The sequence below is a fragment of the Seriola aureovittata genome, chromosome 21 (assembly GCF_021018895.1).
Source record: "Seriola aureovittata isolate HTS-2021-v1 ecotype China chromosome 21, ASM2101889v1, whole genome shotgun sequence".
Lineage (NCBI taxonomy): Eukaryota > Metazoa > Chordata > Actinopteri > Carangiformes > Carangidae > Seriola > Seriola aureovittata.
Window position 1 is genome coordinate 22,168,804 of NC_079384.1, and position 15,360 is coordinate 22,184,163.

At 40.9% G+C, this 15,360-nt stretch overlaps 1 protein-coding gene across 6 annotated transcripts in view; it reads left to right on the plus strand.

The window, feature by feature from the left end:
- The window catches only part of ryr2a (ryanodine receptor 2a (cardiac)), a 202,363-nt gene that overhangs the window by 181,691 nt on the left and 5,312 nt on the right, over positions 1-15,360 (plus strand). For all 6 annotated transcript variants that reach the window (XM_056366909.1, XM_056366911.1, XM_056366912.1 and 3 more), the window contains 6 exons: positions 1,085-1,231; positions 2,995-3,129; positions 7,751-7,907; positions 12,918-12,982; positions 13,353-13,453; positions 14,946-14,997. In XM_056366909.1, the coding sequence (XP_056222884.1) occupies positions 1,085-1,231; positions 2,995-3,129; positions 7,751-7,907; positions 12,918-12,982; positions 13,353-13,453; positions 14,946-14,997 (657 nt within the window). The remainder of the gene's footprint in view (positions 1-1,084; positions 1,232-2,994; positions 3,130-7,750; positions 7,908-12,917; positions 12,983-13,352; positions 13,454-14,945; positions 14,998-15,360) is intronic.

Sequence of the window (15,360 nt, forward strand, 5' to 3'; positions counted from 1 at the left end):
GTTCAGGAAAGTGGTTTGAGAAAAGGTTCATTTCTTGATTCTTCATTTTAACAGAGCGACATCTACTAGTCAGAATGTCAAACAGGCAAATACAAATGTTTGTATACTGCAACATATCAGTGTAAGAGAAATCATAATTGTATCTTTAGTCGAAGCAGAACTTTTATATTAATTAGGATACTGTAAAAGCAATCAACATATGGGCTTAAAACAATCAATGTCTATCAAGTGTTAGAAACCATAAACTATGATATAATTTTTCTTGGAGGTCTGATGTCATGGTCACTCCACAATTCGAACCGCCACAAAAAGCAGTCACATGGTACAGACGAGAAGCGAGGCTTCACCTGTTATCAGTTACATCATACATCTAAATTGATATATGTGTCGGTATGACTCACGTAACATCACTTGTATTCCTTATTAACATTTCACACATGTTGCAGTTTACGTGTAATTATGGAATCATTTAAAGTCTTTAAACACTAATCACATGCCCAGTTTATGCATGTGTAATCATTCCTCCTGCTCACACTGGCCAATAAGAGATCACTTCCTAACATCCTGGTTTCCTTGTTAAGGTGTGGTGGAGGGAAAGTAACACAAAGACAGTATTTTGTACTAAAAATTCTGTAACTTTGCTGGGTATTCACTGGATTTATCTAACACAGAATGCTGTCGCCTCAAATTAACTTCAGACACAGGGGCGTCGAGTGGCGCAGTGGGTTGAGCAGGCGCCCCGTATGTAGAGGCTACAGTCCTCGCTGCAGTCGGCCCCGGTTCGAATCCTGCATCGGAGTCCTTTACTGCATGTCATTCCCCCTCTCTCTGCCTCCCCATTTCCTGTCTATCTCTACTGTGCTATCATAAAGGCTTAAAAAAATATACTTTACTTTAATTTTAAAAAATTAACTTCAGACACAGTTGGAATGTATTTTTGCACTGAACAACCACATGATCTATTAATGTCCAGTATGAACAGGAGGAATGATTACAGCAAGCAAAACCTGTTCCAGTGCTCACATACTCACTGCAATAGACACTACAGTACCACGACTAACCTCTGCCCCCTCGCTCCCTGCAGTCCTTCCTGTATCTGGCCTGGTATATGACCATGTCCATCCTGGGTCACTATAACAACTTCTTCTTTGCTGCCCATCTGCTCGACATCGCCATGGGGTTCAAGACACTGCGCACCATCCTGTCCTCAGTGACACATAATGGCAAACAGGTAAAAACCTGCAGTGACTTGAGAAATGATTCATTTCTCTTACACTTGCTTTTGTTTATTTTATTTTAAAGTGATAAAATAATACATAACATAATTTCAAAAGGCTTACATTTGTATATACGGTGGTGATGTATGTTAACCCTTTGGAATTACTTGGTTTTCTTCATGAATTGGTCATAAAATGTGATCTGTTTTTCATCTAGGTCAAGAGTATTGTCAAACACAATGTGCTTAAGCTAATAACACACAAAAAATTATAACTTTTTATGTCTTTATTAATCACACCCATTAGACATTCACAGTGCTGAAAAAAAAAGTAAGTGAACCCTTGCACATAACTGGTTGTACCTCCTTTGGCAGCAGTCACCTCAACAAAGCACTTCCAGTAGCTGCTGATGAGACCTGCACAATGTTTATGGGGGATTTTTGACCATTCTTCCTACAGAACTGCTTCAACTCATATATTCTATACAGCTCCCTTGAGGTCATTCCACAGCATCTCTCACTTGTGATGTTTAGGGTCATTGTCCTGTAGCATCACCCAGCTTCTCCTGAGCTTCAGTAGGTGGACAGACACCCTGACAGTATCCTGTAAGAGACCTCGATAAACTTGGGAATTCATTTTCCCCTTTGATGATTTTGAGCTGTCCAGGTCTAGAGGCAGCATAGCCAAGAATGATGCTCCCTCCACCGCACTTCACTATGTTTTCATGTTGGTATACGGTGCCCCATTTACACCATATGTAGTGCTGCATGTTCTTTCCTCACAATTCTACTTTAGTTTCATCAGTCCACAAAACATTATCCCAGTAGCGTTTTGGAGTGTCAAGGTGCTCTTTAGCAAACTTCAAGCACACAGCAATGTTTTTTTTTGTTGGAGAGCAGCAGCTTCGTCCATGGTATCCTTCAATGGACATCCTGCCTGTCCAATGTATTGCATGTCGTAGACTCACGAACTGAGATGTTAGTCAGTTCCAATGATTCCTTCAAGTCTTTTGCTCTCACTGTAGGATTCTTCTTTACCTCATTGAAGATTCTGCATTGTGCCTTTGGAGTCATCTTGCCCACTTCTAGAGAGAGTAGCCACAAAACTAAATCGTCTCTATATATACACAGTTTGTCTAACTGCAGACTGACGAATATCTAAACTCTTTGAGATAACTTTGTAACCTTTTATAGTTTTATGCAAATCAACAATTTTTGCTTGTAGGTCTTCATTCTGACCATTTTCCCCTGACCTCTGATTAATACACAATGACTTTTGATAATTTAGATAAATCCACACACACACACACACACACACACAATATCCAAAAATACAAAAGTCTGGATCCATACTATACACAATTATTTATTCACGTTACACATTCAGTTTCCGTAAAGTTTCTGCCTTGTCATAAAGTAAAAGTTAGAAATTCATTATAACTGATTAATAATGAATTGTAAGTAATTAAGAGATAACAGACACAAGTGGTTTGCAAGCACTCATTTAGCCAGAGAAGATTATCATGGCATTTTTGATCACCAAACCCAAATATGACATCACTGCAGATATGTTCAACACATTTCATCCTTTAGTTTTTTTCTGAAAACTAGAGAGGCTCAACCGTTACACAAAACTCTTGACACATTATTACTGAGCTATCTGACATCTGTCCCTCGTAAAAAATAAAGTCTTTGTAGAAAAAAGCCAGTTGTCATTTTTCACCTGTGTGATGACTGTTGTACTGGTCAGATTTATCGTCTCTGCTCCTGTCTTCCAGCTGGTGTTAACAGTTGGGCTCTTAGCAGTGGTGGTCTACCTTTACACAGTAGTGGCCTTCAACTTCTTCAGGAAGTTCTACAACAAGAGTGAAGATGGAGAACTGCCAGACATGAAGTGTGACGACATGCTGACGGTGAGTATGAGGAGTGTCTCACTAAACATTATAGCCGCAAAATGCAAAACAACCCCCACCACCCCACTACCCCACCCCCCGTGGACTGGTTAGAGTTACATGTGTGTATAGTGACAGCATCAGAGAGATAAGCAGAACTAATATTATGGATAAGCTTGTAATGAATGACACCCCTGTATGGATGAAGGGTGTAGTAGTGGTGGCTGCCTCAGCAAACAGCAGGTAGCTGTATGGAGCTGGACAGCAGCTGTTATATGAATGGATATAGAGGTGGTGCTAGTCACAGGCAGTGGTGTTGGGGATGAAGCACTGAGATGTGGACCTGTTCTCAAGAAATGCTGGTGACCTTTTAAGGAGATAAGTTTAAGATTAAATTTATAGCTTATTTTAATGAAGACATGTACAGTTTGTCATCTACATGGTTGAGTGTTGGTAAGCATAAAGACCAGAGTTTAACTTCAGTGCTGTGGCCAGTGGCTCGCTGCTATTCTGCCTGATCATGTCAGTAAATCCTGTCTCATTGAAAGTAGTATCCTGTGCAGCCTGTCAGTAAAGAGGGTCCAGCTCCATTTATGGAGAGAAAGTCATGGGTCAGAGCTTCAGTCTGATGGTGTTCACCCTCAGGCTTTGTCTACGCTCCAGCTGAGCTGCTGTAGGATTACATGGTCATTTTTTGTCAGTTTCTTTTCCAGGCATCTGTTAGTTTTCCAGGAATAGCAACAGTCTGCATGACAACAAAAATTTATTTCATGCTACCAACCTGACGCTTTTATCATGATGCAATTGAAGGCTCTCTTTGGGTTATTGCCTCGATTCATGATATACTATTGCCTCATAATGTCATCTGGCCTGGAAAATTAAAACTGGAAACTGGTTTTATGATACTGGAGCAGGGCAACTAGAGTATGCAATATAAAATGCAATTAATATTCATCCTGGTTAAAAGTGGACCAGCTTTGCAATACTGGAGTTTCACCCAAAGATGGCTGCTAACTCACTCATTTCATCATGAACAGGTAATAATAGAGTGATATCAGGTTTATGCTGCTTTTTAAACTCTGGTGGTGTAACTCTTTACATTTGCATGTAGAGATGAAACGGTTACCGGAATCACACTATAGCACGGTAGAAATGCCAGATGGTTAATATTACCGTTTAAATTTCAATTATCACTATAACCGTGGTTGATTACTATGATTTATTTGACTCATGTTATGTTCTTTACGGATTCAACCAGCAACAGTCTCCCAGATGCATGCGTGGTAAGCAAAGTCAGTTTGTTATGTGTCAGTCATGACATGGAAAAGGCAGTGACAGCGCTGCTCCAGAGATTTTTCAGCTTTCTAATACTTTTTTACACCAAAGTTAGCGGATATAAGAAGATTTTTAAAAGCAAGTAATTGACTCCTTTTACACTTCCAGACGAGTTTGCCTTTCTGTTCTGAGCAATGTCACATGCACACTAGGGCTGCCACTAAAGACAATTTTTCTAATAATTAATCTATCGACTATTTTATCGAACAGTTGATTAATATAAATGATTGATTTTCATCCAGAAAATCTAAATGACACTCTGGCCTGAATCAATAAGCCCAGACTCTGGGTTACACATTTTCTCAAACACACACTCAGTGTAAATTCTTAGGGAGCAGAAGACGGCTTTATGACTTTATGAGAGTATTTATAAGCTACAAGGACAAAAGATATTAAAAAGCTCCATCTACTAATTAACAGACACTTAGACATGAAGTAATCCTTCATGTTTGTGACTGAGCTCACTGTACGCCATAAAAAACACACAATCACACACATCACAAAATATCACTGGTTAAACAAGATTTATAGTGAAGGGATTTCAACTGTGATGTGCTCATCCTCCCAAAGTCAGACATTAACCAGCTAAGTTTTTCTTCATCTTATCCATACACTTATTGATCCAGCTCAGGCTACTACTGGTTCTTTTTTACAAAGAATAAATTCAGAACAGGATGTGAATTGATTGTTCTGGTTTGTCTCAGCCAGTTGCTCAGTTTACACCAATCTGCCAAGTTTTAAGATTTGTGGTAAACTAAGATAATCAGTTAGACTTACATACAGACAGCTTTCGTTGTAGCGTTTCCACAGTTCGCTATTACCTTAACAAGCGGCTGAGGAAACAGATGAAAACATCTCCTTTCTGTTTTTGCTTGTTGAACAGTTGAACACGTGGTTGGATAAAGTTCTTATTGGCCTTTTACTTTTTATTGCATTTACAGTAAAGTTCAGTGATAGCTGTCGTGAGCTCAATCTTCAGTTATCTTTACTTCACCTGGTTCCGTGTCTGGCGCAGCCTCTGCCGTGCCATTTGCTCCGTGTGTGTGTGTGTCTGTGTGTGTGTGTGTGTGTGTCTGTCTGTGTGTGTGTGTCTGTGTGTGTGTGTGTGTGCGCGCTGTGTACCTGCAGCCCCGCCTCTTCTGGAGAGCAGGGCAAAGGACAGAGAAGCAGTGCAATGACAGATGATTTAGAAAATAAATATATGGCGGTTAATAGTGCCTGTCCACCACAAATAATCAATGTATTGGAAATGATTCGTCAACGTTAAATATTGACGTCAACATATTTTCAAAGTTGACGTCGTCGATTATGGGGACTAATCGCGGCAGCCCTAATGCACATAGTGAGCTGTTACCCGCTGGGCCTCTGTGTGAGACGCTTCGATCGATGATTGAGTGTTTTTAAAACTTATTTCAGGGCTGCATGTCACTCTTTCACCTCCGAGCGCAGAAGCCGCAGTGCTTCTGGTTTGACAGCACCATGCTGGGCAGGTGACGGGTGTGTCTACAGTGTTTGTGCTCTGAAAGACGTTACAGCACGGTTAATAATAATAACAATAATAATAGTACATTTATTTTTCCTTTGATCACAGAGTGGGCATGCAGCGGGCAAACCCTTGTCCTCATCTGTGACACAGATGTGTTTGACATTTTATTATTTTAATGTTTAAATGCCAACATTCACTTGGTGAAATGATTCAGTTAGTTTTATATTACTTTTTAAACTTTTTCAGCTAATTTTAACAACACCGTGATAATACTGATAACCGTGATAATTTTGGTCGCTATAACCATGACACAGAATTTTTATATAGTTCCATCTCTATTTGCATGTTAGCCTAACAGGTAGCATCACATATAGGTTACCATTTGTCATATACGTCAGCTATGTAGTGTCAGTGATGGAGGGTGGACAAAGGTGAAGACAGAATGAATTACAGCTGTAATTCTGCTGTTCCTGCTGCCAAGCCATCTGAGAGAAATACTATATAAGGGCTCTGTGGTGTGTGTTTTCTGGGGCGGTTGGGGGGGGGGGGCTTCTGTCACCCGGAAATTTCAGGACACACGCACTCTAATCCCCTGTAGTCAGTCACCCATAGCATTCCATAGAGTTCTTCTGTTTCCTATTAAGGGCCAGAGGTGGCAGCTCTGCGTGGTCCACACAGAGGTGACACAGGCTTAGTGGGATGGAGGGATAGACTGATGAAGGGCCCCTGCCCAAGGGAGGTATTTCTTTTTCTTTTCCTTCCTTACAATAACACTCAACAGGATGAGAGGATCTGAGCTGATCTCTCTTTTTCTGTTCACTTGTACCTTCAAATTCTTTTCTGTACTGGGCTTTCCTTGTCTTCTCCCCTCTCTCTTCTGTAGCTCTGTTCCTCTCTGCATCTTCCCTCTGTGTGCAGTATAAAGGATGTCCAGTGTTTCCCCTAGAGTTTTTTTCAGCAGCACTGCTGTTGTGCCAGTGTCCATGAGGATGCAACGCTGGCCCGAATTCATGCAAGTCAGAATAGCCTCAAATTAAATGACCTTAGAATCATTATAGAAAGGATTATTCATGATTGTCTTTAGTGTCTTAATTTACAGCTTTTTACTTTTATCTGTAGGAAAAAAAAAATGCCACAACACAGAAAGTTACTCATACCATTTATTGAACATTAAAAGCACTGGACATGCAGGTAGTAATGACAAGCAGCTGATTAACAAGACTTCCTATGAATGAACTTTACATAGAAGCCAAAAAACATACTGTTAACATTAGCCTTTCTTGGGGAGATGTTTTCTAGGACTAACCCCCTTCACTTTTCCAGCAGTTTGGGAAACAACATATAACTTTTCACGGTCTTAGGAAGCTGACCATTCATCGCTTCACTGTCACTTTTCTGCTGATTGCACAATTACACACTGCATTATTCCCTATAGGAGCTACACTACTCTAATGTTACCTTTTACATAGATGTCCTTTGAAGAATGAGGAGAGTTAATTGAGGATGCACTAGTTAATGACTCAAAACAATTCCAAGATGACAGGTGTCCTAGTGCTCATACAGTTTTCTCACTCACGCTGACTCTTCTGTCTATTGAACTTGATTTTAAATATTTTTTTTTGTACATTGTTGCTCTGTTTCTGTTGGTTATATTACAAATTTCCTCTGTAGAAACATGCAGAGAAGTCAACGTGACACTCCAACTCAACAAAAAATGTTTTGTATTACCTGTGTGATTGATCATTTTTGGCCTTTTGACATGAGCTTTTGTGACCCCCAACCCACCCCCCTTTCCTGTGTGTCTCTTGCCCCTTTCCACAGTGCTACATGTTTCACATGTATGTAGGTGTGAGAGCAGGTGGGGGGATCGGTGACCAAATTGAAGACCCAGCAGGTGACGAGTATGAGATCTATCGCATCATCTTTGACATCACCTTCTTCTTCTTTGTCATTGTAATCCTCCTGGCTATCATCCAGGGTGAGAGATCGCACACGTGTGCAACACACACACACACGCACACACACACACACACACACACACACACACACACACAGAGAGACTGTAGTGTTCTGTAGGGTTTAGGCCCTCAAAGATAGCTCTTTTATTTATGTCAGGAAGTCATCTGAGACTAATTGTGATAACAAGCTTGTATGTGAAAAGACAGAACCAAGAAGAGAGTATATGACAGATCTTTTTTCATCAATACTTTTATCCCAAAAACAACACACAGAATGGTTTGCCTCTGTGGAGGGACTTGTTTTCTACGAATGCCTGAGTGAGGGCAGATTATTGCTTTTATACCCTTGACATCATGGAAGTATTGTTCATGTCATATCACTCATATACACACTAAATAATGAATGAAAAGAAATAACAATTTAAATAAAGGCAATCCACATACAGGCACAGTTGACATATGTGTGCCAGGCTTACTTCTGTGCAAAAAAAAAAAAATCTCTTTTTTTACACCTCCATACCAGTGATACCCAGAGCTGGATGCATTAAGTTTTCGGGTTGTCTGTCGAGCCATCAGTCCCATTCTAATGAACGAGATATCGCAGTAACGCCTTGTAAAAACTTTCACCTGGACTCAAGGATGAACTGATTAGATTTTGGTGGTCAAAAGTCAAGGTCACAGTGACCATGTGAACACAAGATAGATAGATAGATAGATAGATAGATAGATAGATAGATAGATAGATAGATACATAGATAGATAGATAGATTATTTATCCCCTAGGGGAAATTCATGTGTCCATTAGCTCATTGTTGATAATATTAATAACTAGAAAATTCCAGGGAAATTTTGAGTGCCACGGGGGCTACTGCCGGGATGAGTACATGATTTATTTCCAGTGTTCAAAAGTCACCCTGATCATATTCTGGTTTTGAGAAATGTCTTGATATAAAAGACTCTGATAGAAAACAATGTCACATCCCTCCATCATGTGTTATGTGGGAAATATCTCATATTCTGTGTTGTTTTTTTTAATAAAACAAGAGGCAACATGTCTTCAAACTGGCATTTAAAGGGTGAAAACTAATAACCATTTGGTAGGTTTGAGCAGAACTGAAGTGGTTTAAGAGATGTATGCAAAAAAAAGCAGAAAAAAAATATTGATATATGATGATTTTATAGCATTTTCTTTGTGTGTCCTTTTTTGGACGCGAGGAACCCCAGAGGGTACAAAATGTGTTACCAGTGTATAATAGACCTGTAACAGTAACTGACATTAGATTTTAAAAATATGTCAAAAAAGACACTTTCCTGCAGAAGTCCATACCTTCAGCTGTAACACAGCCAAAATGATCAGCAAATCAAAAAAGAAAAGTGAAGAAAATGTCCAAAAAAGGACAGAGGGACCCCTGAGGGTTAATAAATCCCATGAACCGCTATATAAATTACCACTATTATGTTTTTTTTTGTGCTAAATTTAACATTACTGGGGAGGAGAGCAACGCGACTACATAGAAGTGACAGCGAGAGAGGGCTAGTAGCTTCTCCTCTCCTCTGTCTCAGCGGAGACTGTCACAACTTCATTCACTCATTTAACAAAACAAAAAAAGCAACGAAGGAAGCAGTAAATGGACTTACATATTTAAGACCTAACTAAATGTAATTTAAGACCTAACATGCGGCTGATGTAAAGCTAGTGGAGCTTGGAGAGTTGGTTATCTGGTTGCTAGGCACATGCACACTGAGAGTGAGACAGGTATTGCTGCCGGACTCGGCACCCCCGTTTAAATTTTGTGCAGACCCTGCCTGTCAAAGTTACATTTTATGAATCCCAACAACTATGTCTACATTTTGAGAAAGAATTATTTCCTTTCCCTATCTCCTTTTTACAGTTTGGCCAGGAGCTAGAATAGCTGTGGAGGAGTGCCTCGGAGCTGAGCACCCGTGGCACTAATTAGTCCGCTTCCTTTGGCTGAGGAGTTGTATAGCCTGATGGCAGTGGGAACAAAGGATCTCCTGAACCTCTCTGTTCTGCAGTGCAGTGAGATGAGACATTTGCTGAAGCTATAGCTGCTTCTCTGTCGTGCCAGAATGTTGTGGAGAGGGTGGTTGGTATCTTCTAAGATGGCCTCCATCTTACACTGCATGCCTCCACAACAGTGAAGGCCATTGTCAGATCTCTGTACTCCTCTTCCTGCCCGTTTCTCATACGTGCCACAATAGCTGTGTCATCCGAGTATTTCTGGATATGGCAGGAATCAGAGTTGTATTTAAAGCCTGCCGTATACAGCATGAACAAAAACGGAGCCAGAAGAGTCCCCTGTGCAGCCCTAGTGCTGCTCATCACTGTCCCTGAGACACAGTTACCCAGCCTGATGTACTGTGGTCGTTTTGTCAGGTAATCCACAATCCAGGATGTGAAGCAGAGATCCACCACCATCCTTTCCAGCTTGTCTTTAAGGATGGGGGGTTGGATGGTGTTAAATGCACTTGAGAAATCAAAGAACATAATCCTCATGTTACTATCTGGCTCATCCAAGTAAGAATGGGCCCGGTGGATCATGTAAAGGACGGCATCATCCACTCCAATATGTTCTTTATAGGCGAACTGTAGGGGGTCTATTGCATGTAAGACCTGTGGCCTCAGAAGGTGGAGAAGCAGCCGCTCCAGAGTCTTCATGATGTGAGGGCCACCGGTCTGTAGTCATTTATCTCAGCCGGTCGTCCTACTTTATGTACCGGAACAAGACATGATGTTTTCCACAGGACCGGGACCCTCCCTGCTTGTAGACCTCTTCAGCTCCGCCCTCCCCTCCTCCGCTGTAAAGGACAAGAGACTTGACCCCAGTGTGGAGGGAGTTGCAGCTGCAGTGTCCGATTGTGGAGGAGATGCCGTAGGAGAAGCTGCAGCTGAAGCAGTGGGAGAGAGAACAGGTGAGGCTGTGTCACACCTGTTGTAGAACAGGTTGAACTCATTTGCCTTGTCCACATCACCTGATGTTGTGGCTGTTCTTCCCTTTATAGCCAGTGATGGTCCTCACCCCCTTCCACACCTCTCTGGTGTTGTTGTGCTGCAGCTTCCTCTCTACTTTCTTTTTGTAGTCCTCCTTTGCCTGCTTTAATCTCCTCTTCAGCTCATGTTGCACACACCTGAGCTTCTCCCTGTCTCCATCCCTGAATTGAGGAGGATCTTGATGTTACTGGGGATCCAGGGTTTGTTGTTTGGAAAGCAGTGTACGGTCCTTGCTGGTATTACAGTGTCCATACAGAAGTTAATGTACTCCGTGGTACATTCAACCATTCTGGCAAGGTCAAGATCCTTGCTTTTATCATTTTCCTGTGACTCCGACAGTACATTCCAATCTGTGCACTCAAAACAGTCTTTTAGAGACTCACTGGCCTCCGGAGTCCAGTTCCTGAATGAGCAGGTGGTTGCAGCCTGCCTCAGTACACCTGGCTTGTAGACAGGCTGAAGAAAAACCAGATTATGATCTGATCTGCCAAGTGGTAGAGCTGAAGCAGTGAAAGCCTCCTTGACATTTACATACAAACGATCCAGTGTCGTAATTTCCCTTGTGGGACAGTCAACATACTGAGTGAAGCCAGTCAGGTGAGAGGTGAGAGTGACATGGTTAAAATCCCCTGATATTGCAATGAATGCATCAGGGTGCTGGTTCTGTACTCTTGCAACAGTCTCGTGAATGAAGTCACACGTGACTGCAGACTCTGCTCGTGGTTGAATGTAAACAACAATGGCGACGATGTGTGAGGACTCCCTCAGTACATAGTACAGTCTAAGACCAACTGCCAACAGTTCAATATCCTGACAGCAGATCTTCTCCTTCACTGTGATGTGACCGGGGTTGCACCATCTATTGTTCACAAGCAGAACCAGTCCTCCACCTTTATTCTTTCCACTTGCCCTTGCGTCTCTGTCCGCTCGTACTGCACTGAAGCCGGGTAAATCCACACAACGGTCGGGACTGTTGTCATTTAACCAGGTCTCCGGGAAACACATGACACTATACTCACAATATGCTCGCTGGTTCTTCACAAGTGCCTCCAGTTCATCACACTTGGTAGCCAGGGAGTTGACATTTCCCATGAGAATAGAAAAGGCTTATATCTTCATCTCCTAGCCTTTAGCTTAGCCCGGCTCTGCATCCACGGTACGGCTTCTTCATCTCAGCTGGTATGGGATGTTTAACTCCAGATCTGGTAACCTTTAAATCCAGGAGTTCTTGGCCAAAAAATATAGCAATAAATAAAGTATCTATCTATCCATCTATCTTGTTGCCAGTGCATCATTTGAAAGGGTTACTCATCAACAGAATCTCTTCACATTTGGCACAAATTTCCAATTGGACTCAAGGACGAACTGATGAGATTTTGGTGGTCAAAGATCAAAGTCCCTGTTTAAAACATGAACAAAAAGTGTTAAAACACGTTTTAAGCCCTAACTAAAGACTCACACAGCAATTATGACAAAATTTCACACGAATAGTTAATATTTTATACTACTCTGGATGAACAGGGTTGTAACCTGAGTGGCGAGGGCAGACAACCATGAAGCAATAAAATGCATTAAACGCATTTAAATGTAACATTAAGTTTACCACAGGGTTAGCTATGTAGTGAATATGTTTGCACATTCTCAGGTGAGGTGTAAAAATGGGTTAGACATGTTTTAGACACTTTTAAAAATGCCCATAAAATATTCTACATGAATCATACATTTAAACAGATATTGGACTGTTTTTTCTGGTGGCCCCGTGCATAGCAGCTTATCACTCTGACACTCTGCCAGTGCCCTGGTTGGCTTTCCTAACTAGGATCGCGCTCATCATAATCTACTGTATGTGATGTACCAACTATTTATGACTAACCCCACACAACCCCACGTCAGCCTGAATAGGAAGAGTTTCCAAGTGGTTCTGATGATTGTGGCAGTTGTGGCAGTCGTGATAATGTGAGTTCAGTAAAACCAGCTGGTTTCACCCGTTCATCATTTGTGCTCTTTGGATTTCTAGGTTTGATCATTGATGCATTTGGAGAGCTGAGGGATCAGCAGGAACAAGTAAAAGAAGACATGGAGGTAAAAACATACACACACATATACACACACACACACACACACACACACACACACACACACACACACTATGTAGCATTATACAGCTATGCATGACAGTATAAAATAATAATATATGGCAATACACTCTGCCAGTCCCCACCACCACCACCACCACCACCACCATTCCACAGCACCACCACCACTACCACCACAACAACACACATACTGTACACACACACATACACACACCCAAAACCCCAAACATCTGCATGAAGTCCAGATGTAAGCTACTATTTTCTGTAGTGATCACAGATAGACAGACGGATGGAAACTGACAGGCACATGTTTTGGATAATCACCATCACTCAACATTCCCATGTTTCTCTTCCAGACCAAATGTTTTATCTGTGGAATAGGTAACGACTACTTTGACACAGTGCCACATGGCTTTGAAACGCACACGCTACAGGAGCACAACTTAGCCAACTACCTGTGAGTACATTAGTTTGTGTGTTTGTACACACAACGAGCACTTTATTAGGAACAGCTGTGCTCCTGCTTATTGTTATTACCAATATTCAGTGGTCTCCCCAGTCTCCAGAGCTACATCCAGTAGAACACCTCTGCGATGTGGTAGAACAGGAGATTGGCAGCATGAATGTGCAGCTGACAGATCTGCAGAAATTATGTGATGCAGTCATGTCAACATTGAGCAGAGTCTCAGAGGAAAGTTTCCCATATCTTATCTTATCCCATATGGGATCCATGACAAAGAAGTGAGGCTCTTTGAAAGCAAACTACCAAGTGTTGGTATGGTGTTCCTAATGAAGTGCTCAGTGAGTGTGTGTGTATGTGTGTTCTTGTGCTAATTAGTGTTTTCTAATAATTATTTTTCTAATTACTTATTATTTCTTCAGCTCCCTTTAATGAAGGTAGAATTACAAAGAGACATAACTGAACTGTTTAACATCTCTATTATAGATATTATGTCTGCACTGTCTAATAGCATTGGGTTCTCATTGGTTTATAACGACTCTGTGACTAATCATTAAACTCTAGTGTGGCTGTTTGAGGTTCATTATACTCACGGAATAAAGGATTGAGCGCTGTCCCCGACTAGTATGACCAGTAGTTGTCATGGTGATGCTCCTTGTATTTACTGCAGTGTGACTTTGATGTTTGAATTGGATGAAATAAATGAAAATGACACTGCAGAATATCAACAACAACAACATCAGCATTGATTTCTGCTAACATAACCTCATTTTTAAGTTTTATTTTTCTGCTTCATTCACTTCATTCTCTTGATCACTGTTCTCTCTCTCACTCTCTCCCTTGTCCTTTTAACAACTATTGTAGTTCCTAGTTCCTCCAAGTCCTTCATAAGGTTCCTAATCCCCTGGGGAAGGACATGCGGTAGAAATGGCTGTATGTGGCCACTCTTTCCTGTGCTAATATTTGTGTTACAGTTATTGTCAGAATAACTCTGTCATTTCATGGAAAATTGGCAAACACAGTTTGTATCTGACAAGAAAAAGCAAAAATAAGATTTCTCAGATGTGTGATTCCTTACTCTGAGACAGAACATTTCAGAACAGGTAAAGACAACCTCTCAAAACAAAAAAAAACTTGTTTGGAATGTTTTGTCCTCCCCCTTAAGAAAATGAAAAAGTGATGCTTTAAGGTTTAGTTTTTCTTCAGGTTAGGATTACTATCTGAGTTTTGCATTTTAGAATTAAGATCAGGTTTAAGGTGATAATATCTAAAATGTCTTATATTTTGTGTAATTCTTGCTTTTCCCAAATTAAGGTAAAGGACTCATTCCAACATCATCAGAGCTTCAAGCTTCAGTGTTGATACTGAAGTAGTAGCAGCCACATTGTATTTACCATCAGGCACTGCTGGTGTGTGTTTATGCATGTTGGCTGTATGTGTGAAAATGTTTGTGGATATGTTTTTCTAATGTGGTGTGTGTATGTTTCAGATTCTTTGTGATGTATCTCATTAACAAAGATGAAACAGAGCACACAGGCCAGGTAAACCAGTTCATTTCCTTTTGGTCTCAGTAAGTAAACAGTAATGAGGTTAGTACAGATCAGCTTCAAAGTTTATGCCACTGGTTCTGATCTTTGCAGTTAAAACCTCAGTATACTTCAGACAAAGTTCTTGTCGGATCCTTTAGTTGCACTGTTAAAACTACAACTTCTATTCTTCAGCATAAATAACAATTACAAGCTCTTAAGCCTTAGAAACTTAAATTATCAGCATTTAATTTCAGAAATACCCTGATCAGTTCATTGCTGAATGATCTTGTGGGTGAGTTAGAGCCCAGAAGATGATTAAACCCTTGTCTCACTTGTAGTTTATGAATTTGATTTATTCATGTGTTTGTGTTAGCT